Source organism: Phocoena sinus, chromosome 11, assembly GCF_008692025.1.
Source record: "Phocoena sinus isolate mPhoSin1 chromosome 11, mPhoSin1.pri, whole genome shotgun sequence".
NCBI lineage: Eukaryota > Metazoa > Chordata > Mammalia > Artiodactyla > Phocoenidae > Phocoena > Phocoena sinus.
In genome coordinates, this window is record NC_045773.1 from 71,856,114 (window position 1) to 71,881,716 (window position 25,603).

Here is a 25,603-nt window from a genome sequence, read left to right on the forward strand (position 1 = left end):
CGCGGTAGAGCCAATCCCCGGGTGGCTCTTAGGTCGCGTGACTGTGGAACAGGCCCCGCCCCTTGGAGCCGTCAAAACAATTGCCTCGAGCGGCAGCCATGATGGATTTAAAGGCGCAGTACCGGCAAGAGCGGCAACCAGACCGACGGACTGCGGGTGAGTCTTTGAGGGTACCTATGGGGCTGAGAGTTGAGGTCCCGCTACCTCTTTCCTGCACTCCCAGACAAATGAACAAATGAGCCCCTCCGACCGAACTTACACAACTCCAGTCAGCCTTAAAAACTCCGCCCCCCCCCGCGATTCTTCCCGCCCCTCGGCGTCCAGACAGAGGGACAGACGGCCTGCCCCGCCCCCTGCGCTACAGACTGACTCAGTGACCTCGGGATTGACAGTCCCGTGTCCTCGTCCGTGACGCGGACCTCGGCCGTCCATCCGCACCACCTCCCGTCACCCCTGCCCATCTCACTCTATCCCCACCCTGGGCCTCAGGGCAGGTCGACAGCCTGGGACACTTCTCCACCGCATTCCCAGGCCCGAGAGACCAGCTCCCAGCGCCGCGTTTCCCTGTGATCCCCCAGCCGCTCGGCAGACTTGCCGTTCTTCCCTGCATCATCGGGCGTCTGGGAGGTACCCTAAGGTGACTCCTCTCAGAGCCTGTTAGTATGTGATCATGATAGACACAAAACCATAGAAATGACTGGGCTAGGAGTGACCAGGTCTTCCTCCTCACCCTTTCCCAGACACGCCCCTTGCCGCAGGTCTCAGATCAAATCTCACTCCCTTCTTGGGAGAAAATAGCTCCCCAGGCTTGGGGTGGAAGGTTGGCTTGGGGAAGGAGGAGGGACATTGGTAGTCTTTGAAGACCTGTAGGCAGGGGAGGGAGGGCGTTTGTCCTGGGTGGGGCTCCATGCCAGGTCCTCTGGGTGGCTGTGAAGCGGTGAGAGAAGGGGTGGGAACTCTGGGCTTCTGGACTTTGGGCAGGGCAGAGCCTTCTGAGTTCCTGGCTGTTTAAACAGAGTTTCTTCTGAGCTCCTGCCTGAACACCACATCCAAGGGCTATATACAGGTAAGAAAACTTCAAAGATGAGAAACAAGGCCCTTTTGAGGAAGTAGGAAGACTGCCTGAGACCTGGGGTTTCAGGCTTGTGGGGAAAGAGGCAGAGCTGACCAGGTTTGGAGATGCTGGGCTTAGCCCCGTGGGTGATGCAACCTGAAGACTTTGAGCCTCTAGGCCCCTCTCATCTGGGTCTTGTGATGAAGGCTCCTCTCCTTTTCTTCTCCCTCTCTTTCTTGGTTTAACTTTGGAAACTATTCCTTCCCCTTTTTTGAAAACTCTGCAGTATTTTCTGCATACCTCTGGTCTGCTTTAACTCCATTCCCTTTGCAGCTCTCTGAGACACCCTCTGTGTTCCCTATAGTGCTGTCTCTCCTCTCTTGATTCCTTTTCCTAACCCAAGCTCACTCTCCAGCTCCTTTTCTATTGTGTTCCTTAGCTCTAAATCCCTCTGCTACTTCTCAGCACCTTTGTTCTTTCTACAGTTTTTCGTTCAAGTCAATTTGTCTCCCTCTCTCTTTCCCACGACCTTAGCTTTGTGTCTAGTGTCATCACAGGCTGCCTCCCCACTGGTCACTCTCTCTCTCCAATTAAACCACAGGGTCCCCCCACTACTGGTTCTCGTCCCTTCATTTGGCTCCCTCCCGCCCAAGGCGCTCAGCCACTCTTTCCAATCTTTACCCCACCTGAGCTCTGTTGTTTCTCTGTAGCCCAGGCAAGGTCCCCCAGCCAGGATGTCGGGCCTGGTATTGGGACAGCGAGATGAGACTGCAGGGCATCGGCTCAGCCAGGAGGAGATCCTGGGGAGCACTCGTCTGGTGAGCCAAGGGCTGGAGGCCCTCCACAGTGAACACCAGGCTGTGCTGCAAAGCCTCTCCCAAACCATCGAGTGTCTGCAGCAGGGAGGCCATGAAGAAGGGCTGGTGCATGAGAAGGCCCGGCAGCTGCGCCGTTCCATGGAAAACATCGAGCTGGGGCTGAGTGAGGCCCAGGTGAGGGGGAGGAGGTGGCGCCACGTGGCCCAGGGTAGATGGAGGAGCAGTTGTCTGATTAGGGCTTTGAGGTCACTCGGGATCCCCTTGTCCTAGTAATTGCTTGCATTCATTCACCCAGTAAATATGTATTAAGCTTCTACCATGTGCTAGGCACTACTCTCCTGGACACTAGAGACACATCACTGAACAAGAACAGCATAAACCTTTGCCATCTTGGAGCTTACATTCTAGCTGGGGGAGGCAGACAATACACGAATAAATAAGTGATTCAGTATGCCACAATGATAACTGTTAAGATTAAAAGGATAAAAATAAAGCAAGGAAGGGGACTGGGGCGTATGGGGAGAGGATACAGTTTGAGATAGGGTGGTCAATAAAAGCCTCATTGAAAAGGCACCATCTGAGCAAAGATTTGAAGATGAGGGAGTGAGTCCTACAGTAAATGGGGGAAGAGCATCCTAAACAGAGTGGACGGCAAGTGCAAAGGCCCCGGCCTGGAGCCTTCCCGATGAGTTCACTGAGAGGCCAATGTGGCTGCAGGACAGTGAACGAGGGCAAGCAAAATAGAAAATGAAGTTGGAGAGCTGGTGGAGGCAGGGGACAGATCCTGTGGAACTGTAGGCCATTGTAAGGACTTGGCTTTCACTTTGAGTGAGACGGAAGCTATTGGAATGTTTTGAGTGGAGAAGTGATGTGGTTTAACATTTTAAAAGGATCATTTGGCTGCAGGGTTGAGACCAGACTCTAGGGTAACAAGGGCGGAAACAGGGAGGCCAGTGAGGAGGCAAGTCTCATAATCCAGGTGGGACTTGATGGTGGCTTGGCCCAGGGCGGTAGCTCTGGAGGTGGTGAGAAATTGGATTCAGGGTATGTTTTGAAGGTAGAGTCATCACCACCCACCCCTTCCTCCTGGCCCCTGCCAGTCTTGCCGGCTTCTCTCCCGCCTATCCCTCAACACTCCTATCCAGAGCCTGGCGCTCACAGGATTGCCCACCTAGGTGATGCTGGCTTTGGCCAACCACCTGAGCACCGTGGAGTCGGAGAAACAGAAGCTGCGGGCTCAGGTCCGGCGGCTGTGCCAGGAGAACCAGTGGCTCCGGGACGAGCTGGCGGGCACCCAGCAGCGGCTGCAGCGCAGCGAACAGGCCGTGGCTCAGCTGGAGGAGGAAAAGAAGCACCTAGAGTTCCTGGGACAGCTGCGTCAGTATGACGAGGATGGGCACACCGCGGTGAGCATGTGCAGGCGAGGCCAGCTGGGGGGCAGACAGCTTTGGGGTGGGAGTTATCACCACAAACGTGTGGGCAGTTGCTCCATCATCCATAAGGGCCAGCAGCCCTGCCCAGCCTGCCCCCACCTGGCAGAATTCAGGTCCTGACACCAACTCCAGATGACAGCAAGGGAGAAACAAGAGTCACTCATTCAGTCAACATTTGATCAAATGACTACTATATGTCAGGCGCAGTGCACTCTGTTGGGGATGCAAAGTAAACAAGGCAGAGTTCCTGCTCTGACAATAATAGGTTTTTTGGGGGGGGGACAGATAGGCATTTGGACAATTCCAATTCAGAATCCTGAGCTCTGCAATTAGGGAAAGCACAGCCCAGTTGAGCAAGTCCTAAAATTTGCTCTCAAAATGTGTGGAATTTAACCCTCACTCAACAGGCATTTGTATATCTCTGTGCCTTAGGCAATGCAAGAAGATGTGTGGCAGGTAGATGTAAGGAACTACAAAAGAGAGTTTCTGCCTTCTTGAGCTTATAGTGTAGCTGTAGGAACAAGGCTTACATGTGAGAACACGTATGTAACAACACAAACAGCAAGTGCCCAGTGCTGGAGGAGTGGTTCAGTCAGTGTGGGAGGGATCCCAAGGAGATAGGTTCCTGGGGGCTGGAATGGTCTGAAAGATTCACAGAAGAGGCGGGGAACAGAGATGGGCAAGATTTAGGTTGGATTTTTAAATTTTTATTTTATTTATTTATTTATTTGGTTTAGGAATTGGGATGGATTTTGGTCGTCTATGAGGGAGAGGGAGGAGCTTTCTAGACCTGTGTGTGTGTGTGTGTCTGTGTGTGTGTCTCTGTGTGTGTGTGAGATAGATTCATAGATAAGGCACCAGGGCTGGAAAGGGGTCTGACTCAGGGAAAGTGGGATGATTTGTATGGGACACATTGGTGAATCTGGGCAGGAGAGTTGAAAGTGTTTGTACAAGGCTGCAGTGCCTGGTGGGGTGAAGCATTTTTGCCTGGTGTGAAAGGTTATTCAGTGAGGATTGGGCACTACATACAGAGTGAGTGGTGGCAGATAAGGGTGTCAGGCTGAGCTAGACACTTTGGGTACGTGTCAATAAGATAGGACACACCCCTGCCCTCAGGAGAGACAGGACAGACATGTAATCAGTGTAAACACACAGGGATCAACACTGGACTATAATTACAAGAGTTGAGGGGGAGAGAGGTGGAGGGTGAGGGTGCTTAGGAAGGAAGGAAGCTCTCTGGATGTGAAGGAAGAGAAAGTCATGACATTTTGGCCGAAACATCTCTTGTTTTTGTTTTGTTGTTATTTTTTGTTTTTTGGGCTGTGCCGTGCGGCATGCGGCATCTTAGTTCCTGGACCAGGGATCGTACCTGTGCCCCCTGCAGTGGAAGCATGGCGTCTTAAACACTGGACCGCCAGGGAAGTCCCCATCTCTCATTTTTTATGAACAAGAGAGGCCTAAGCTTGGCGGGACAGATGCTGGCCTTCCCAGGGGCAGGGACATGAACAAGGGACTAGGCCCCACCTGTCAATGATTTCATGGTTTAGAGGGGGCTTGAAGAGGCTGCTGAGGCTATCTTGGCCCAGACATGCTGCTTCTTCCCTTCCAGGAGGAGAAGGAAGGTGATGCCTCCAAGGATTCCCTGGATGACCTCTTCCCCAATGAGGAGGAAGAGGACCCCAGCAATGGCTGTGAGTCTGCCTCTGGAGTTGGAGGGTGAAGGGGGGGGCGTCAGGAGGCTGGTCGCAGCTGTGGCCTACCCTGAACACAGGATGCTCACCACCCAGGAATAGGTTTTCCACTTCCTCTGGAGATGGGCCAGGGACCAGTACTTTGATTTCCTCAGCTTCCCCCTTATTCATCAATATGTATTAAGGACTTAGCCTATGTCAGGCACTGTGCTGGGCACCAGGGAGACGAAGATGAGCACAACACAGGTCTTGCCAGTAAGGAGCTCACAGTCGAGTGGAAGAGTGACCCTGGAGGGGAAGAGTATGAGCTCCTCAAGGGAAAGGACCAGGTCTTTCTTAGCTTTGTATTCCTGGCAGCCCATGCCTCATGCTTATTGAGTAGTTTGTTGAATGAATGAATGACTGGGTGAACAAATGGGATTGTGATGGGCACGGGGCAAGGGAATGGTCAAAAGAGTAGCAGCTGAGGCAGGTCTATGCAGGGAGCCTGGTGGGGGGTAGGCACAGGCATGGAACAAGTCTTGGAGTGGGGTGGGGAGGGCAGACAGCAAAGGGAGAGGCAGCGTCATCTGAGGAAGTCTCCTGTCTTTTTCTGCGACGGTGTAGTGTCCCGTGGCCCGGGTGCCCAGCACAGTGGCTATGAGATCCCGGCAAGGTTGCGGACACTGCACAACTTGGTGATCCAGTATGCAGCCCAGGGTCGCTATGAGGTAGCTGTGCCACTCTGCAAGCAGGCACTGGAGGACCTGGAGCGCACGTCCGGCCGCGGCCACCCCGACGTGGCCACTATGCTCAACATCCTAGCTCTGGTGTATCGGTGAGTACGGCGTCCTCCTCGCGCGAACCTGCCTCCACGTTCCTGCCTTGATCCGCCTTTGGCTCTCATTCCTCCTCTCCACAGGGAACCTCTTCTCCCTCCCACCTGGGGGCTTTCTTCTATACCAGACTCTTATTCTTTCATACCTGAGCCCTTGACCTCAGAGAATACTCATCCCTCAGGTTTTTTGCTTCTCTCATCTCTCCTCTGGGGAGGGTCTCCTTCTCTGTTTCTGTCTCTTGCATCTTATGCCTTATGGCCTTCTCTGGGCATGGCAACTCTCAGCGTGTGTCAGTGAACCCCTCTCACTGCTTCCACCAGGCTTCCTGTCTCCTCATGGGGGGGCCCCAATCCCTAAATGTACCTCAATTGTCCCAAAGGGAAGGAAGTAAGGAAATGGCTTAGGGCCAGAGTTCGGGCTAACCCCTTGCCACTTTTGTCCTCTTACAGGGACCAGAATAAGTATAAGGAAGCTGCCCTCCTGCTGAATGATGCCCTCAGCATCCGGGAGAGCACCTTGGGCCGGGACCACCCTGCTGTCAGTATTCCTTGCCCTCCTTCCCCTGTGCTCTCTCAGCTTGTTCATCTGCTTCCCTCAGCCCACTCCCTGGGGCTTCTCAGGAGGGAGGCATGAAGACTCATTTCTCCCAGGCACTGTCTGCTGATCCCAGTGGTCTCAACTCTCTGAGACCCAATGACTCCTTATAATGAATATTTTCCTAAAACTTAACTCGTAGATAATGTAACCAACCTACCCGTATAATTTCCTCAAAAGTTGAATGATACCCTATTAATGTAAAAGAGAAACAAGGAAGGTAATTTATAATAAAATAATATGTATAATACATCACAGTAAGATGAAAATGCAAAACAATAACAGTTGTGTTGAGTACAACAATGTTAGAAGACATAATATAGTAGTCTGATATATAATGACTGAATAACTTTAGATTTAGAAGAAGTAAAACCGGTAAATCATTCTACATAAAAGTACGTATTAGAAAAATGACAGAGCAGAAGAATTGGCGCATGTAAGATTAAAATCCAGTGTTAGAATAAGTAATAATGGACCAGATTTATTTGTCTGTGATAAGAGAGAGAGAGAAATAACCTCAAGTAGGGATAGCATGCCAAGACAAATGCTAGATTTGTCAAAGTGGAGACAATGAGAAATAAGATATTTTTGAAAATGAGCTGACTGTGGAAAAAGAATTCCCTGTGTGATGATGCATGATAGGCAGCGATGATGTATCTCAGAAAACATAACTCCTGTCTTGATATCCCACCAAGCATCAAAGCTTACATTCAGCGTTTGAAAGTCTGGCAGGACATTCAAAAGTTGCCTGAGCTGTCCCACACAGGCAGTACATCTGTAGCATCCTTGCCTCCCCAAAGGCCCCCGATATTTATGGCAACCAAAAAAACCCCTGCCTCCAGAAATGTCTAAAAGTCTATTTAGAGGGTGATACCACCCCCATGGAGAACCTCAGAGCCACGGGGGTCAGTACTTCCCCCTCCGCCGCCTCTGGTTCGGGTGGCAGAGTCCGCTTCTCTGGGCGTTGTGCAGTGCGGGGCCCTGCTGTTCAAGGTCCTTTGCATCCGGTTTCTGATGGGGGCAGGCCTGTCTTCCTAGGTGGCTGCCACACTCAACAATCTGGCTGTGCTCTATGGCAAGAGGGGCAAATACAAGGAGGCGGAGCCGCTGTGCCAGCGGGCCCTGGAGATTCGAGAAAAGGTGCCTGTGCCCTCTGCCTGTTCTTCCCTGTTGTGGTGACCCCTCGTCCACCCTCTCTCTTCTGATCTACCTTGCCCCTCACTTCTTTTCGTCTCACCCCCCATCTCTGCCTTATTCCCTGTTCTATCATTCCCTTCCCCCTGCTCCCTGCATGGGCCCGTGCACACACACACAAGCACACACATAGTCACAGCCATCTGTCTGTCCTTTGTACTCCTCCAGGTCCTGGGCACCAACCACCCAGATGTGGCGAAGCAGCTGAACAACCTGGCCCTGTTGTGCCAAAACCAGGGCAAGTATGAGGCTGTGGAGCGCTATTACCGGCGGGCACTGGCCATCTATGAGGGGCAGCTGGGGCCGGACAACCCTAATGTAGCCCGGACCAAGAACAACCTGGTGAGGGCAAAGGTGGTGGGAGGAGGGAAGGGGAAGCATCATAGTCTGTTACACTGACCTCATCGCCTTTGTGCCCAGCTCTGGGGCTGCCTTTGGGGCTGAGGGGTCTGCTTCCTTCCCGTGGGAAGGCAGAAGTTCCGTAGCCTCTTGGGCGTGGAGTGGAGTGGGAACACCCTGGACCCTGCAGCTAGACAAAGAGGTGTGAGGTGGATCTCTGGGGAAAGTCATAAAGAGACCAAGAAGTGGAAATCCCAGGCCTGGCCGAGACCTTATCTCTACTCTACCTCTTGCTCCTGTGTTTTTGCCTTCCTGCCCCCAGGCTTCCTGTTACCTGAAACAAGGGAAGTATGCTGAGGCTGAGACACTCTACAAAGAGATCCTGACCCGTGCCCATGTGCAGGAGTTTGGGTCTGTGGATGGTGAGTGGTGAGGGCCTGGGCAGGGAGATGCAGGGAGGAAAGGAAATGCAGACCAAAGGTTGGGGGGTTGACCACAGTGGTTCCCAAGGGGGAGCCAGACCCCTTTAGTCCAGCCCTGTCGGCCTCTGGGTCCTGGCTCCCCCGTACTGTCCAGCTCCGTTCTCTAACCACGCCACCCCATCCCATGTATCACCCCCAGACGACCACAAGCCCATCTGGATGCATGCAGAGGAGCGGGAGGAAATGAGCAAAGTGAGTGGGGGGCCCAGCCTGGGGAGCCCGAGGCTACCAGGGCCTCTGACTTACTCCTGCCCCAGCCCAGCTCCTCATTTCCCATCCAAGCACCAGCCCCAGGTGCATGGTGCCTTCCCCAGCCCAGCTTGCACCCCGGCCCTGTGCCAGCTTGTACCCAAGCGTCTCGGTACTCTCATCTCTGGCTTCACCTCCCGCTCTGTCCTCCTGCAGAGCCGGCACCGTGAGGGCAGTACGCCCTACGCCGAGTATGGAGGCTGGTACAAGGCCTGCAAAGTGAGCAGGTGAGCTGCGGGTGAGCAGCCGGCTTGGCCTCCGATGCCCTCCACCCAAGCCCGGCTTCCGGCTTCCTGGACCTTCCCCTTCTTCCCTTGGACCTTCCCTCGGCCTTAGCTCTGCTCCCTCTCTCTCCTGCTTGTTTTCTGAGTCCATCTTCTTTTCCTTCCCTGGTCTCCCCTGTCACAGCCCCACAGTAAACACGACCCTGAGAAACCTCGGAGCTCTGTACAGGCGCCAGGGAAAGCTGGAGGCAGCTGAGACCCTGGAGGAATGTGCCCTGCGTTCCCGGAAACAGGTCAGAGACCAAGAGGGGAAGGAGGTCTGCAAGGTAGGGCCCTGGGGACAGGATGGAGGACCACTGAGGCTGCTTGTGACTCTCTGAAGGGTAAGAGGAGAGGCTGAGGAGGAAGACAGGACAGGCAGATGAGACTCTTTTGTGACTGTGGTTGTTTTTTAAGTGTGTTCTTACCCCCTACCTGCCCTTTGTGGTCAGGACTCCAAGTTCAAGGTTCACTTCACTAAATGGGACTGTTATGGGAAGCCCTGCCTTTTGATAATGTGAAGAATCTTCTGAGGCGGGGCACGGGCAGTGTGGGTGAGAGGGTTGTGGTTGAGGGGAACCCTGAATCGGAGTTTCTCAAATTGAGGGTCTTGACTCAGTGGGTCCTGAAATCAATTCAGTGTGGGCCTCGGCTAAAGATGGGTATGTATCTTTATGTAGGAACGCATTGCAAATAGAAAAGGTGAGTGTTTCCTTTCCAGTATGTGTGTACCGGGAAGTCTCAAAGAAAAATGTTTTCTTTGTTGCGGCTGATGGTGAGAAAAAGTTTGGAAGCCCCGTCCTGAGGAGTTCAGAAGTGGGAAGTCCCAGCTCCTTCCTTTTCCTTCCAGGGCACTGACCCTATCAGCCAGACCAAGGTGGCTGAGCTGCTTGGGGAGGGTGACAGTGGAAGGACCTCCCAGGAGGGCCTTGGTGGCAGTGTGAAATTCGAGGGAGGTGAAGATGCCTCAGTGGCTGTGGAGTGGTCAGGGGTAAGTCTGATCGTCGCCCCTTGATCTCTCCTGCCTCTCCTGCTGGTGGTGGTGAGAGTCTCTGAGGCTGTAGGATGCGTGTAGGATGTGCGTGTCGGAGGGGATGTTGTCCCCATCCCAGTTCAGTTAGCCCATCCCTCTCAGGGGTCTCTCTGCAAGCCAGCTGTTGACCAGGCTCTTGTTTTCAGTCGCTGGGCTTTTGCGGGGAGGGGGAGGTGTGCAGAATAAATGGCAGGAGTAGACTCAGAGGCCAGTCTGCCTGGGATCCCTTTAGCTTCTGTTCCCCATCCCTCTCTGCCAGGATGGCAGTGGGGCCCTGCAGAGGAGCGGCTCTCTGGGCAAGATCCGAGATGTGCTTCGTAGGAGCAGCGAACTCCTGGTGAGGAAGCTCCAGGGGATCGAGCCCCGGCCCTCCAGGTACACACTGAGACTGAGGTATGGCAGAGTAGGCAGGTGAGCCCTGGCCTCCAACTCCGCTTGGCCCTTCACCTCTGGAGGAGAAGAATCTTGGAGAGAAACATGGAGGAGGTCACTGGGGTGGCTGTGGAGAGAGAGTGTGGGAAAAATGGGTGCCCCAGTGCGGGGACAACAGTACCTGAGAAGATGCTGGTGACTGATGAAGACAAGAGGGTGCGTGTATGTGTGCTGGGGCGGGGGGGGGCGGGGTCAGATGGTGGGGAGGCAATGATCTGAGTGTGTGTGGGGTGCCCAAAAGTCCCAAGCGTTAGGGCCACCCATGGGAAAAGAGGCCTCGATTCTTTCTTTTCCATTGTAGCGGCAACATGAAGCGGGCAGCCTCCTTGAACTATCTGAACCAACCAAGTGCAGCACCCCTCCAGGTGAGAGCAGTGCTCGTGAGTGTATTGGTGGGTGAGAAAGAAAGGATAAGCCCAGTGGGGAGAGGGGAGAGTCGAGAGTCATCTGGGATGAAGGCTTTGCCAGGGAATTGGAGGTGGGCAGACAGGAATCCAGCCGCTTGTTGGGGGTGGTGACCGCCAAGGGACAGTTTTGGGCCAGAGATAGTAGCAGATAAATTAATCAGGAGGGGAACAGGAATGAATGTTCTCTAAATGGGTACTTTGGAATTATGAATAATACAGGAATGATTTGGGGATACTAATTGCTCTCTTCCTGTAGCCACCATACTCCTCACCTTGGGGACTCAGCAGTAGATGAGAAGGGAAAAAGAAAAAAAAAAGCATTAACTCATCTCCATTTGAGAAAACAGCAATGACATTTTTTTTTTTTGAGAAGAGTTCTCTGCTTTATTTCATTAGCGACGTCAGTGAGAAATTATGCAAAGGATGTATTGATGAGAATTAGTCTCTATAGGGTTACCCTGAAGCACTTTTACATCACGATATTGTAGAGATCGTACAAAGACTGTACAAGTTATATTACAAGAAATGAGTCTCTGTTAAAGAAGTAGCAATGACATTTTAATGGGAAATGACCACCTGTATCAACACATTCAAAGTATATGCCAATATTCATGTGGTTCTTCCAGGTATTTTCTCCACCAGACTGTGGCCTTCTGGGAAATCGTAGCAAAGACTAAACAAAGCCCAGAGCTTGGGGTTGAGGTTACAGGCTCCATCCTAGGTCCAGAGAGAGACTGCAGCCGTGAGATGGATAAGACTCCAGGGGACAGTCTTTGGGAGGCTGAGGTCCCTGGGCTGATGGCATGCTATTGTCTATTTCAGGTCTCCCGAGGCCTCAGTGCCAGCAGTATGGACCTCTCTTCAAGCAGCTGACATTCATCCCACCCCCCCCCCCAGGTCTGCTGGGTCCCCCACACAGTCCTCACAGCATTCCCTATTGCTCCTGGCTCTTCCAGCCCCAAGGTGGGACAGTGAAGGGGGAGCAGTTAACCAGAAGATTGCTGCTGCCCTTAGGGTCTCAGCTCCCTCCTCAGGAATCCCCCTCAGGAAGGACCCTCAGGACATCCTCTCCCCACCCTGTGGTCCTCTAGAGTAGCTAGCTCTACTACTAGGGGCCCCAGAGTGGGTAAGGAGCAGGCCTGCACCTCAGAGATGCAGCCTGCTGCTGGCTTTTCTGTCAGAGGGTTTGGGGCTGGCCAGCCAACCTGCCTTGCCCTGGCCTCTCTTGTTCCCTCTGCTGCCTCACTTCAGGTCCGTGTATTTCACTTTACCTAAATAAAAGAATCAGGTAACCATTCAGCCACTTGAGTCCTAACTGAAGAGGGTAGGAAGCAAGGGTGGTGTTGGGGCCCCTCACAGAAGGGTGAGGGGCAGTGATGGATGGGGCAATAGGAGGAATGTTGCTTCTTAGATCTCTCCTCTCTTCCTTCCCCTGTTTGTATCCTCTCCAGCAGGGCCTGCAGGCAGGCGTCTGGGGGATGGGGGGAGGCCCACAACCCAAGGAGAAGGTGCTGTGGACTGCGTTGTCAGGGACATGTGGCGGCCATGTGGCAGGACCCTGGAGTCCTGGCGCCACTGCTCCTGGCCTGTGAGGCCCTCTGTGGTGGCCCCTCCTCCTCCCAGCTGCTTGGGGGAAGGGAGGTCTAAGCAGGCCTGGGGGGCCCTCTGGAGCCAGAGGGGGATGAGGCACTTACTATCCATACCCTCTCGGCATATCCTGGAGGCCCAGCAGCAGCTGGGGCCCATCTTCCAAAGCTTGACTCCTCCTGACCCGCCTCCTACACCCCTTGCTGCTTTCACAACAAAGAAAGAATGTGGGGGTGGTGGCGCTGGGGGTGGGGGGCGCCTGGAACAAGGGCTGTACTGGGCCTCCCCACAGCTGGAGACTTGGCCATGCCCTGACACAGCCCAGACTGCCTGGAGATGGACTTGGGATGAATTTGTCAGTTTAACAGCCTTCAGCCTGGTGTTCAGAGAGCCCAGTCTCTCTCTACCTTTGGGTTCAGATTGGTCCAGAGCCAAACCAGACCCTAGCCGTGCACTGGTCCTCCTCTTCTCCAGGCTACTTCTCTCCTGGGGCGCCACAGTATCTCCAGTTTACCTTGCTTGGGGACACCAAGGACACCCTTCTGTTCTGGATCTCCCTCCGAATTTCAGGTTGCTGAGAAGTGAGCCAGAGCCCACCCTTTCCCCTCCCACCCGGAGAATTTGGGGGAACCGTTGGTCACAGCCCTCAGGAAAGCCCAGAAACCACGATCTTCCCCAGGAGCCACGGAATCACAAAAGTCACTTTAGGTCCCCTGAGTCCCTGCACACTAGGTGGTAGGCACAGCATCCGCTCCCCTATCTCTCTCAGGTCCCCACACTCCCCCGGGGCCTCCTTCTCTCTGTCCCCCATCCGTCTCCAGACCCCTCCCCCAAGTAGGAGCTCCTCCCCACAACGGCGGGGAGGGGGGCGTCGAGGGGGCGTCGCGGGGCGGGGCTTGGCAGCGGCGGCGGCGGCGGCGGCGGCGACGGCGGCGGCGCGCGACGGCTCGGACGGAGGTACCGGGCGCGCGCGGCTGCAGCTCGGGACGCCTCGGGCTCTGACTCTGGTTGCGGCTGCTGCAGCGGTACCCGCGCTCCGGTGCGCTCGGCCTCCTGAGCCCGCCGGGGAGCGCTGACCGCTAGCCCGCCGTGCACCCGCCCGCCCCCTTTCCCGGGCCCGCCGGGATGGGAGCCGCGCGCGGAACCCCGAGCAGCCCTCGCCGGCTGCCTCTGCTCAGTGTCCTGCTGCTGCCGCTGCTGGGCGGTGAGTCCCGGCGAGCTGGGGGAGCGCGGGAGCCCCTAGGGCCAAAGGGGGCGCCGTGGAGGTGGGCTTGGACAACTGGAGCAGGGGAGACACACGGGCGTAGGGCAGGGGCTCGCTGGGCGGGGACGAGGTCCCGGCGGCCGGGAGATGGCGAAGCCCCCGCTTACTCGGCCGGGCCCCTCTCGTCCCCGCGCCCGCGAGGACGCGTTTCCAGCCTCCCAGGAGTTTTCCCTGCCCGAGCCGGAGAGTTTGCTCGGGAACTGCCGGGAGTTGCCGGCTCCCGGGCTCCAGTGGGGCGTTTCTTTGCGGGGGAGAAACGGCGCCGCCCCCCCACTTAGGGGGTGCAGCGCGGTGGCTGAGGGTGGGGGAGATGGAGTCCCCCCGGCAGGCTCAGCCTAGGTGAGGGAGGCCGGCCTGTGGCCGGATGCGGGACCGACCGGCGCGCGGAGCGCGGAGCTTTGTTACCTATGCCGGCCCGACGCTCCCGGCTTCCCTCCTCCAAGTTCCTGGGCCAGGCTGGGACCCAGACGGCCCTGCTGGTGAGGGCGGAAGAAGGGAAAGAAGAGTGAGGGTCCGTCCCATCTCCTCCAGCTCCCGGCCCCAGCCCTGAGCCCACTCCCTCCCAGGGTCGGATCTGGGAGCTGAGAGTCCCAGGCTGTCTCGGTGACTCATGTGTGAAGGCCGCTGCCAAAATCGGGCATGGCCGGCCTGCAAAGGTGCGGACGGGGTTGGTTCTGCTCCTTCCTGGATTTCCATCCTCTCTCCCCCCAGCAAGGAAAGAAAATCTCTCTTTCTACGGGCAGAAAGGCAAAAAGAGTTCATTCCGTCTTCTTGGAGGGCCTCAGCATTTTGATGAGGGTGTGGCCCCTATCTCTAGGGCAGACTGGACCCGAACCCTCCCCTCGCTTTATTTCCTGGCTTGGTCACACCTGAGAGTCACCACCGAGGTGTTGAAGTGCTTTAGAGGAAAGCCCCAAGCTACCCGCGCACCCCAAACACTCTGGACTGGAAGTATGCCCCTCGCACCCCGTGCCCCCTTCCAAAACCCACGATCTTTGGTGATGATCCTGGCAGCAGCCCTCTCTGGGGCAACTCTGCCCAAGAGACCTGGTCCAAGCTTATCACTTTCCTCCTCTTTTGAAGAGTGGCCATGGGGAGGGTGGGGGTAGAGAATTGCCTTTTCTGACATCTCCCTGGCCTGCCAGCTGTTGAGGGGTTTGGTGCTGATGGAATGGAACATCTCCCACATCCCTAGTTGTAAAAGGAGAGGTAATTGTAACCCAGGACCGAGAGGTAAGAACAAGTTCCTGGGATTCGGAGGAGGTGTTTCTGGAGCTGCCCCGTGTTCCTTCTGATGTGTGGGGTGGTAATGCTCACGGCAGAACCCACATCTGCTCCGGGAGGAAGTATGGAAGTTTTTTGCACAGCCAGCATAGGGGGCCCAGCCATATGGGCCGGTAGCCCAAGCTCACAGGCTTCCTAGGTCTGCAGGCTGTTTGGGTTTTGGTGTGTGGGGTGCCAGATACGGCTGCCCTCACTGCTGGCGTTTAGAGTTCTGGGGAAGATTCTGGTGGAGACGGGGCTCTTGTTCAACAAATGCTAAATTCCTAGATTCCTTCCGTGAGAAGACGACTCTGACTTAAGCGATGTTAATCCGGTGACTGGTGTTTAGCAAAGGGGTGGGTTCTGGTGGGGGGAGTTAGGGCAGGCTGAGGGCTGGGGACTGGAGGTCTGGAATCTCCTCTGGGGGTGGGGAGATGTCTTGTGCTCAACAAAGGAACATTTTAATGAGAGCCTTAAATCAGTTCCATCAAATGTGTCTTAGTGTGGAACCTGCCCATGCGCTGTAAACAGTTTCAGTCGAGGCTGAGGCGCTTGCTGTCTGTCTTCTGGTGAAATCCGGGGGCTCAACCCACCCCTGGATGGCATGACTTCAGTGGGCAATGATTTTTCAATAGAAAACAGTAGATTTTTCCGTCTCATTGTGTAATTAGCTGGATTTGTAGTGAGACCCCGCTGCTAATAAGGCAGGAGTAGGGGACCTAGGCCGGCTAGGTTTGTGGATTAGGCCATTTTGAAGTTTGGGTAATTATGCTGTAAATGGCTGAGGAACTTTCCGAACTTTGAGATCCCCGTTGTGATAAACATGGTGGAGGAGGAGGAAAGGGCTTGACGTTTGAAACCTGGGATTCTTCGCCTCACCGCTGGAATGGTTGGTTGGGGTCACCACCCATCCCTCTTCCCACCCCCGACTCTGGGTTCTTTCCTCCAGGATCTTGTTTCTTTGGGGAAATTGAATTGTCATGTCCTGAGATGGCTTCCGCAGCCTGTAATTCAGCCCTTTTATCAGTGATGGGCTTTCTCAGACGTTGGGAAGTATGGCGGGAGGGCTAGAGTAATTTCTGCTCATCACTTGCCAAAGGATCTAGTCAGACTCCTGGCGTTCAGAGCAGGGCTGAGTGGTGGAGAGAGCCCAGGCCATCGGGACGAAGTGTTTGCCAAAACAGCAACTCAAGGTTCTTTGACAGGCCCTGGCAGATTTCTTCACCTCACAGTTTGCCTCCTCTGTAAAGGGACTTACTTCCTGGAGTTGTGCTGAGGATCAAATGTAATGAAGTATATAAAGGGCCCCTTTCTTGTTCTTCCCTCTCTGGTGGTGTGCTGCCAGCATACCTTTCCAGCTTTACAGTCACCCCCAACAATAAACATGTTCCACTCACTGGAACCCTCCATTCCAGCCCAACTAGTCTCTTTCCCATCCCCTAAAACGTACGGGGTCTCGCAGACCTTTCTTTTTTCTCTGGCCGGTCTCCTGGTATATGCCGCCTTCCCCATCTCTTTTGCCCAGCCCCACCTCCACTTCCTTCCTGAAGCTGTCCCATCTCTCCTACCAGAAGGTGGATGTCTGGAGAACCTCTGGACTCTTAGGCCATCTTCCATATTTTTGCCCCACTTGGATTTTAACTTACTGAAGGGATTTAACTTACTGTAGAATTCATTATGGTGGTATCTTATTTATAGTAGATCCTTATCTAGGTTTATTAAAAAGTGAATGAAGCATTTGGGTACAGGGCAGAGTGACCAATGGCAAAGGTAAACAGCCCCTTTGCCTGCTAGGCAGTGGGGGGGTCTTTTGTGCCCTTTCCCACTTCTCTGGGTTGGGGTTGCCTGTCCCCTCTCCTTGTGCCTCTTCTACTGTGACCCAGTCAAGGGACCAGATCTTCCTTCCCTGTCTTCCTTCCCTGTCTTCCCTGTCTCTGGGCTGTCTGTCCTCTGCAGCGGTTTTCTGAGTTTTGATGTGGCAGGGCTTCTGGCTTTCTCTAAGAGTGCTGGGCATGGGCATCCACCTCTGCATATGGAGCTGACCTGCCTGGAAAGGCCACAGCTTAACCACCATGAGCTATATAGGGGCCTAGATTATCTACAACTTTGCCACTCAGAACGAGGGCCAGGGACTTCCCTGGTGGCGCAGTGGTTAAGAATCTGCCTGCGAATGCAGGAGACACAAGTTTGAGCCCTGCTCCGGGAAGATCCCACATGCCGCGGAGCAACCAAGCCCGTGCACCACAACTACTGAGCCTGTGCTCTAGAGCCCGCAGCCACAACTACTGAACCCGCGTGCTTAGAGCCCGTGCTCGGCAACAGGAGAAGCCACTGCAATGAGAAGCCCGTGCACCGCAACGAAGAGTAGCCCCCGCTCACCGCAACGAGAGAAAAGCCCGCGCAGCAACGAAGACCCAACGCAGCCAAAAATAAATATAAAATAAATAAATAAATAAAATTATTTTTAAAAACCCCCAAAAAAACCCAAGGGCCAAAGACCAGCCTCATCAGCATTCCCCTGAGAGCATGAATCGGAGTTCCAGACTGCATTTTAACAAGCTCCCCAGGTGACTGCACCCAAGGTTCCAGAAGTCCTGCTCTAAGCATCCTTCCTTATATAGAAACTCGAGGTACAGAGCTTTCCCGTTGCAACAGTACGAATCAGGAGCCCTAGATCTTGCACAGTATTTGAAGACTTAGCTTAAATAACTTTTGGTTCATGTGAACTCTCCGCTGTGATATTATGCACTTAAAAATGACCTCACTTCGGGTTGAATTTGAATTAGATTTTGTCAGGAAACTTGTCCATTAAAGGTGTGACTCCAGAGGATTTGCAACACTAAGGGTGGAGCTCTGTTCCTCTGGGAGCTTTTCCTAGAGGAGCTTGTGTCTCAATTTATAAAGAGAGCCAGTGGAGAAATTGGATTTGTTAGGAAGAAGTTTGGTCTGTGGACGACTTTTCAGGAATACGTTTGGTTCTTAAAGGGAGGCAATGTCTCCACTGGGCTGCAACAGTTGTAGTTGTTAAAGTTTTGGAGGATTTCATATTTTGGAGTGGGGCGGGTTTGGGTGAGTTGTGTGTTTTTAAGCCAGTACAGCTTCTGTGAGACTCATCTGGGAGGGAGGGTGGCCAGTTCAGACTCTAATATTTGAGCCAAGAGCAGTGTGGGACCAGGGATTCAGTCTTTGGTGTGTTCCTGATGGAGGAAAGGGTCATTAAACCAGGCTGGGTATCCTTGGCCTGCGTCCCTTAGCCTCCCTCGGCTCTCCCTAACCTCAGTACATGCCTCTCTGCTCTGTTGCCCGGCAGAGCCACGTGGTGGGACCACGGTTGCTGGTGTGGGCTCTGGCCTTGCCCTCGGGCTGCCGGCCTGCCTCTCTCCTTGAGTCCTGCGCTGCCCCCCACCCCCCAGCTGTCTGGTCCTTTGTCCCGAGGGTATGGGGGTTCTGCCGTGTGGCTGAGGTAGAGTCCCGCCTTGGGGTTCTTGGCGTTCACTGCTCAGTGCACAGTCAGCCCCGCCGAGCCCCTGGCGCTTTGGTGGAGCTGGCGCAGGAGCTGCGGCAGCTAATCAGTGGTTTGAGGAAGCCCTCTGTAGTCTGTCACTTTTTCCATCCTCTTTTCTTCTCTGAGTTCAGGCCACTTCCCTCCCAGTAATGCTACACAGCGGCAGTGGGGCAGGGAGGAAGCTGTGCTGGAAGGGCTGACCTACGCGGGCGCCTTCCCCCTCTCGCAGCTTGGTTTGGAGTCCCGGAGCTCTTGTGTCCCTGTGTGCATTAACTGAGTGAACGCACAGGTGAGTGGAATGCAATCTACCGGCTGTCCTGCAGATCCTACATTCCCTGCCAGAAACTTAGACCCTGATGTGCAGGACATGAACTGGCTGGCTTTGGTGTGTATGTAACTTCTGATAACTGGGTCCTGAGTCTTTGGGGTAGGGTTTGTGAGTCACACATTAAGAAGACGTGGATTTGTGTTTCTCAAATACGTGGTCCAGAGACCATTGGGGAATATAGTGGGAGGGCAGGTAGCCAGAGGTACTGGTTAAAATTTGAGACGCCTGAGCCTTAACTGCAGGTCTGCCCATCAGAATCGTTGGGGAAGGAGCCAGAACGTGTAGTTTATTTTCCCATTTGTTAGATTACATTGTATTGTTTGAATAGCCAGTCCTCTCACATAGTTCTAGTCTCAAAAGGAAACTGCATTTTAAAAGAGTTTCCCAGCAGATTCCTATCTACTCTCAAGTTTGAGAACCACTGTGTAGCCATAAGGAGAATTTGTCTGTCTAAAGTGGCGGTGTGGTGATGAGAAAGGTATTAATGCTGAGAGGTTGAGGATGGGCTCAATTCAAAGCTTTTGCGTGTCTTCTTTGGGTGAAGCTGTTTCAGGTGGCGCAGGAGGCAGGAAGGAGACAAGATGATGAGAATCAGATGAAGTATAATGGGAGGCAACACTTGGTAAAGTGCTAAATAGATGGAATAACATTCCAGAATGTGTAGGAAGGTGAGTCCATGATGCAGGAGCAACTGGGGGCAGTGGGAGGGCTTCAGAGAGGAGAAAGGATTCACTTTGCTAGTAGCTGTAGTCTGTGGTGACTGATCAGAATGATGGAAAGGCATTGGATCAAGAGTCTGAAAACTTGGGTGGCTCTCTGCTGATACCACACACGATAAAGGAAGAGAAGTGACGTCTATTGGCTCATTGCTGCTGGTCACACGACCCTGAACTGTTTAATTAACCTTTCCGAGCCTCAGTTTTCTCCTCTGCAAAATGCAAATGATGCTGACCCCTGCCTTGCTCGCCCCTGGGAAGTTAGGGTGTAGCAGTCGCAGCTGTGAAGGTGGTTGACTGGGGGAAGCAGCCCCTCTGGCCAGCCCTGCTGTCTCTTCCCAGAGACGGTCCTGACCTTCTGTCTCCCTTTAAGGTGTCAGCCTTTAATTCCAGTCTCGTCTCTCTAGAATGGTTTGCGAGGGCTTAACCTGGTCACTCTTGACCGATAGCTTTAGAAAAGGTTTTCTCATTCTAAAGCACAGATTTTCTAAACGGGTCTCAGTATTCCAACAGCAGCTCGGAAATGTGGGCACAGCCACTTCGCGTTTCCTGGTAGGAACTCTTCCTCCCTCTATCCCGGTGGCAGATTCTCCCCAGGGTGATGAATGCTGGTTCAGGGCCACCTCCCTCGGCCTGCTGAGGTTCTTCCAGGGAGTGAGTAGGAAAGTGTGCTTCTTGCAGCCGAGGCGGACTTTTATAATACCCAAGGGAGGGTGTTTATCATCACAGGATGGCTGTGGGGGTCTCCCCCGTCAGTTACTCTGTATAACTTGCAGGAACTCCTCCTATGAGAACCATGGGGAGGTTCCCGAGGTGCGGTGTGGTCTCCCTATGAGGGGCTTAAGGTGGCCAGAGTGGGCGCTGGCATGCACCGCTTCTCCTCCAGGAGACACTGACTCTTTTGTCCCCTTCTTGGGTTGGTGGTGATGGTGGTGGGGCAACGAGGAGAATGCTTGTCTGCTCTTGGGACTTCTGGGATGTCCTAGCAGCTAGCTCATAAGATGCCTTTGTGCAAATTAGAAATAGGCACCCTTCCTCCAAGTGACTGCAGCCCTGCACCAGGACACAGGGCTTTGGCTAGTGGAGCACAGACAGTATTTCAGTATTACCCCCTTGGCCGGGCATTTGAGCAGTGCACAACCTGTACGGTCGTACATGGCTGTGCCATTGGAATGAGAGCCTTGCAACTAGTTGCTCTTTGCTTCCCAGTTGGTAGGCCAAGATGATTTTGGCGACCTCTATTCTAATAATATGTTTCATAGGAGCCCTTTTCACTACTGTTCTCCTGTCTCCTGTGGTGGGGGTGTGGGGCACTACTGCTCATAACATACACTAGGAGAAGCCTGGGAGGCTGGGCCCCCAGTGCTGTACCCATTCCACAGTATATGTCTGTGGCTGCTGAGGTCTCGGCCTGTTTCTGGGCCTGTTTCTGGGCTCCTTTCCCCGCCAGAGGATTTTGCTGCCCTGCAGATTCAGGCATCTAGCCTGATGTGATCACTGATGTAGAAGACTGGCTGTCTTCAGGGAAGAAATGCTGCTCACAGTTTATTTCCCATTTCATTAAGGAGCTTCATGCTTACCTCTCTCCTGTGTCCTCTCTCTCTTGGGACCCCGGGGCCTCCCACAGCCCCAGGTAAAGTGTGTGGGCATTCCTGATTCAGAGGAATTCCTGCAGTAGAAGTGGTGTCACTTCAGTGGAAAGGATGGGTCCTAGGTCTTGCTGGACTTTAGTTCTGGGTACCCTACGGGTGTTCCTCCCTCTTGGCCTGAGGAGACATTGTGAGGAGCACCGGGTTGGGACTTGGGAGATGTGGACCCTGCTTCCACATTTGCCCCAGATTGCTCGTGTGACCTTGGGCAAATCCCACCTACCTCAACTTGAGAAGCCCTTGGAGGACCTTGCCTGTGGTGACCGTTGAGGCCAGCGCAGCCTTACCATCCACAACCCCCAGCTGTGCTTCTGCCACACCTTGTAAGGTTGTCCTCCTCGCCCTCAGTGCTGGGAGAGCACTTGCGTCTGAGGACTGCGTTTTATCCTGGAGTGTCTAGTGCATGGGCACAGATGCGTCTGGACTCGATCAGCTGGAATTAGGGTGTCATTCCCTGGGTGCCAAAGGGAATGAAACGTTTGGAGAGTTTGGGGAGGGAGTTCTTACGAGAAAAAGAAAAACACGAGAGTTTTTATCTGAGTATGGGAAAGCAGCAGTCTTTACCTGGTTCGTTTCAGTCTCAGTATTTGAGGAACCAGTGTCCGGGTGGGGAACCCCTTTTCTTCTTTTGCACAGAAGGGAGGACAACTGGAGGGAGGCTTGGAGTTGGGAAGAGGGGTTGGGTGTGCTTTGGGAGAGCCTCGTCCGTGATAACCGACAGCTGTACTCAGCTTTGCAGTTTACAGAATGCTTTCACTTGCACTGACTTTCCATCCTGTCAAGCCACAGAGGCAGGATGAGGGTGGTTGGGTTTTGTTTGTTTGTTTGTTTCCGGAGGAGTGGGGGTGGGAGGCATTTGACAGGTAAAGAAACTGAGGCACAAAATACGATCCGCTCAGGACTGCAGAGCTGGTAAGTAATAGAGCTGTTTCCGTGCTCTCATATGTCCTTGTATGTATGTCATCACTAGAGGCTATGAAATGTTGCACTTACGCCTTGGAACCAGGTAAATATTGGGGAGTGGATTTTGCAGCCGAGATAACTCTCTGGGTGGGCTTAGAGGCAACCCTGCTAGAGTCAGAGGGAGTGTGTCCATAACTTAAACCTGGAGAGATCTTTTGGGACACAGCATTCAGGATTGCTCATTTTTCTCCCCCCCCCACCCCTTTTTGGTTACAACAGTCAGGTTAAAGTTTTCAATGGCCCATTCAGAGGTTTGTATACGTCTTAAAGTTTTTAGTGTTATGATCAGACTATATGTAATCTAGAAGTCCAGAACACTATGCCTGCATCCCCAAGATTTGAGCTTTTCTCATGAACCCATGAGTCCTGAGTCTCTTCCACCTGGTGCTTCTGGAAGGTCATGGGCAGTTACAGGCCCGGGCTTGCAGGTGTGCCGCCACATTCCAGACCGGTGTGCCTGCTGAGAGTTGCATACTGGGTTATGCTACGGTGGAGGCTACGTAGGTGGTAACAGAATCATCTCTGCTCTCAGTTTACTGCCTCTAACGTCTTTTGTATAGATAGATGTGCCCGTGCCCTGGCACATAGTAGGGGCATGATGGATGTAGGTTTCCTTCCATTTCTGACTTTGGAGGCAAGTCTTAATTCTCAAGAGGTTTCGGAAGAGGTTGAACAATGACCTCGACATCCTGAGAGACGTAAGTTCTTTGGTGCCAGGTGTATCTCCCTTTGGCTCAGCCGTTGACCGCGCTTGGCAATCCCGCTAAGTTTGTTCTTCCGCTTCTGAAGTTCTCAGGTTGCAACACGGGAACTTACGCTCTATCATGGAGGGTGCAAAGCGACACTTCAGTGTTCTGATTCTTTTGTAGCTCATCTATTAAAAAAACCCATAAAGATGAGCTGTTTCCCAGCTGGGAGAAGAAAGAGTAGGCTCCTTCAGGCTGGCAGTTCCATTGAGAGGTGGTGTGCTAGGATGGCATTTGTGATCCCAAGTTCACTTCCAGCCACCTGAATAACAAAACAAATCACAGACAAAGAAAACGGCTGTCTTACAGTCTTGGCGGGGGGGGTGTGGCGCGGGGAAAGGAAATGCTGTTGGTCTTGGAGCTGTAGCTACAAAGAGCAAATCATTCTGTTTGGTTAATTTAGCAGATTAAACCAATTGTTAAACTGACCAATTTAAAAAATGCCCAACTTGCCAGCAGTTTTGTAGCCTGTGATCTGGGCTCCTCCTCTACCGTAGGGGTTCGGGCCTCCTGCAGGAGGAGCTTGGAGGGGAGGGGGGAATGCTGTGCCTTGGAACAGCCCTGGGGGCCTGGAGGAGGATCTCTGTCTTTTCTTCCCCCCACCCCACCAAAAAAAAAAACCCTCCTTAAAACAAAAGGCTTTTATTTAGTAAACACCCGCATGGCACCCAGCCCAATGCAGTGTCGCAAGGGGGATGGGTGGGGAGTTTGCCTCTTTATTTCTGTGTAAGAGGTTGGGGTGTTGTCAGCTGCTTCTCAGCCTCCGTGCCTTCCCTTACTCTCTTTGCCTTTGTTTCGAGGGCCTTTTGAAGATGGTCCGAGAGGTCCGCTGAGCTGGCCTGCTCTGTCTCTGGTGAGTCTCTACTTGAGCCTCCCCATGAGACTCACTTTCCCAGGCCCCCCGAATTTGCCACTGGCGACCCAGAAAGGGGGCAGGAGAGCCTGGGCCCAGCCGGGCCTGGGCTTGGGTGGCACCTCCCTCGGTTCCCTTCCCACCCGGCGGGGATCAAAGCAGCCTCCTCAGGGAGCAGGGAAATGCCTCTCCCAATAGCCCCACCAGTGAGTAAACAGCCAGGGCCTCTTGCAGCTTTTGAAGCGCGGAGCTTCGGCCCAGAGGAATGCAGAACATTTCATTTTAGGAGTGGACTTAGGTTTCCAGCGCTCTTGGTATTTGCAAATTTGAAACAAATGCCCTCATTTAGCAGCAGGCAGGCTGGGCAGTAAACGGGGGCTGTTTAAGGGCGTTTATGACGGTCACAGGTATTTGTGGGAAGAGGAACCCCAGCAAGTTTGGGAGAGGACAGAGGGTTTATGGTTAGGTGGGTTGTACAAAGGCCCCAGCCAGGTCTCCGGTGGAGGGTTGTTGTTAGGTGGGCTTTGCCATAAAAAGCATTGCTGCCTCCTGCCCCCCAGGAAGTATCTCCTTCTGGCAGACAAAGGGGTTTGGGATGGTGTTTAATCCCCAGGGTTGATGCTCAGGGCCTTGCCCCTCTCACTTGGCTGCCAAAGTATCAGATTTCCAATGAACCCTTCCTTCTCCCACTCCCAGAGCTTGAAAGGCTCATTAAATGTGCTTTATGTATAACAAGTTGGCTGAGAGCTTCCCCCCTTCATTTCCAGCCAGTTTTGTGAGGAAGGAGCTAGGAAAACCTGTTTTCCTTTTGTTGTTTTCGGAGGTAGGATCTGTGAAGGTGCAATTGCAAAAAGACCCTAATTTCAGGAATGAGCAAGGGTTGTTTGCCCTTGAAGGGGCGGGGCAGCTTAACCAAGGCTGGTCTGTCTGAGGCCTGGCTGCCCCGCGCCAGCCCCCATGCCCCCCGCCCCGACCCCGGAAATTCAGAAATCTGTTCAGGAACTGAGTTCTGGCTTTGCAGCTTGCTCCCCGAGAGACCTTAGTTCACTTCGCCTCTCTGAGCCTCAGTTTCTTCTTTTGTAAGATGGGGATGGTAATACCCATCCCATTAGAGGTCTCGTGAGAATTAAATGAGCTAGTACTGTATTTCACGAACTCTAAGATGCTCTCTCTCCCCCTCCCCAGTTTCACTTCTTTGGTTGTGAGATAATTATGTAATGTTGTGTCTTAGTTTAACTGGTACCATTTCCTTTTTCTGGAACATAAATAATGGTGCATCTTAAAATCAGTGACATCTTTGAAATTCAGTGTATGCAAAGGACTTGTCTGTCCTATTGTGAATACTTGATAAAAGGTAGTTAGAATGTGATTTAGTTACAGACCTGTTTTTGCTTCCTGTCTATTAGTAACTTCCAATTGAAGCTGTCTTCCTTTTAGTCTGGCACATAAATAACAAAGGATGTTTAAGACAGAAGGCCTCGTGCTAGGTAATGTGGGAGGGGAGGTCGGGGAACTTCTAAATCCTTAAAAAGCAAGCTATACCCAGAAGATGAGGTAGCTGTCCCTAAGAGGGCAAACAGTCTCTTGTGGAAAGAAAATACCTCTCTTACGGTAGAGTCTCTAGTTATTTATTTATTTATTTAGCCACACCACCTGGCATATGAGATCCCATTTCCCCAACCAGGGATTGAACCTGGGCCTGGGCGGGGAATTCCCCTAGAGTCTCCATTTAAAAAGGCTAAGTTGAGGGACTTCCCTGGTGGTCCAGTGGGTAAGACTCCATGCTCCCAGTGCAGGGGGCCCGGGTTCCATCCCTGGTCGAGGAATAGATCCCGCATGCATGCTGCAACTAAAAAAAAATAAATAAATAAATAAAATATTAAAAAAAATTAAAAAGGCTGAGCGGGGAATTCCCTGGCGGT

General features: G+C 53.2%; 2 protein-coding genes across 5 annotated transcripts in view; both read left to right on the forward strand.

The window, feature by feature from the left end:
* Positions 1-65: 65 nt before the first annotated feature.
* Positions 66-12,106, forward strand: KLC4 (kinesin light chain 4). Of its 4 annotated transcripts, none has more exons than XM_032650471.1 (16): positions 66-156; positions 1,765-2,046; positions 3,048-3,278; positions 4,915-4,996; positions 5,603-5,813; positions 6,264-6,351; positions 7,447-7,548; positions 7,771-7,944; positions 8,264-8,363; positions 8,563-8,615; positions 8,829-8,899; positions 9,081-9,189; positions 9,786-9,926; positions 10,228-10,343; positions 10,702-10,765; positions 11,630-12,106. In XM_032650471.1, the coding sequence occupies exons 2-16, from the start codon at positions 1,789-1,791 to the stop codon at positions 11,678-11,680; spliced, it is 1,851 nt and encodes a 616-aa protein (XP_032506362.1). In that variant the 5' UTR covers positions 66-156; positions 1,765-1,788; the 3' UTR covers positions 11,681-12,106. The 4 variants fall into 4 exon arrangements, with proteins under 4 accessions (XP_032506362.1, XP_032506363.1, XP_032506359.1 ...); XM_032650472.1 differs by lacking the exon at positions 66-156 and adding an exon at positions 166-637; XM_032650468.1 differs by lacking the exon at positions 66-156 and adding an exon at positions 657-1,066.
* A 1,217-nt stretch (positions 12,107-13,323) lies between these two features.
* The window catches only part of PTK7 (protein tyrosine kinase 7 (inactive)), a 60,560-nt gene continuing 48,280 nt past the window's right edge, over positions 13,324-25,603 (forward strand). The window contains exon 1 of the mRNA XM_032650467.1: positions 13,324-13,598. Within this exon, the coding sequence (XP_032506358.1) occupies positions 13,520-13,598 (79 nt within the window). The 5' untranslated portion in view covers positions 13,324-13,519. The remainder of the gene's footprint in view (positions 13,599-25,603) is intronic.

Bases quoted from the DNA above. Each gene is read 5' to 3' on its own strand.
- KLC4 (XM_032650471.1), top strand. From the start codon at position 1,789: ATGTCGGGCCTGGTATTGGGACAGCGAGATGAGACTGCAGGGCATCGG. The intron at 3,279-4,914 runs GTGAGCATGTGC...CTTCCCTTCCAG, and splicing joins ACGAGGATGGGCACACCGCG to GAGGAGAAGGAAGGTGATGC. The intron at 8,364-8,562 runs GTGAGTGGTGAG...TATCACCCCCAG, and splicing joins GGAGTTTGGGTCTGTGGATG to ACGACCACAAGCCCATCTGG.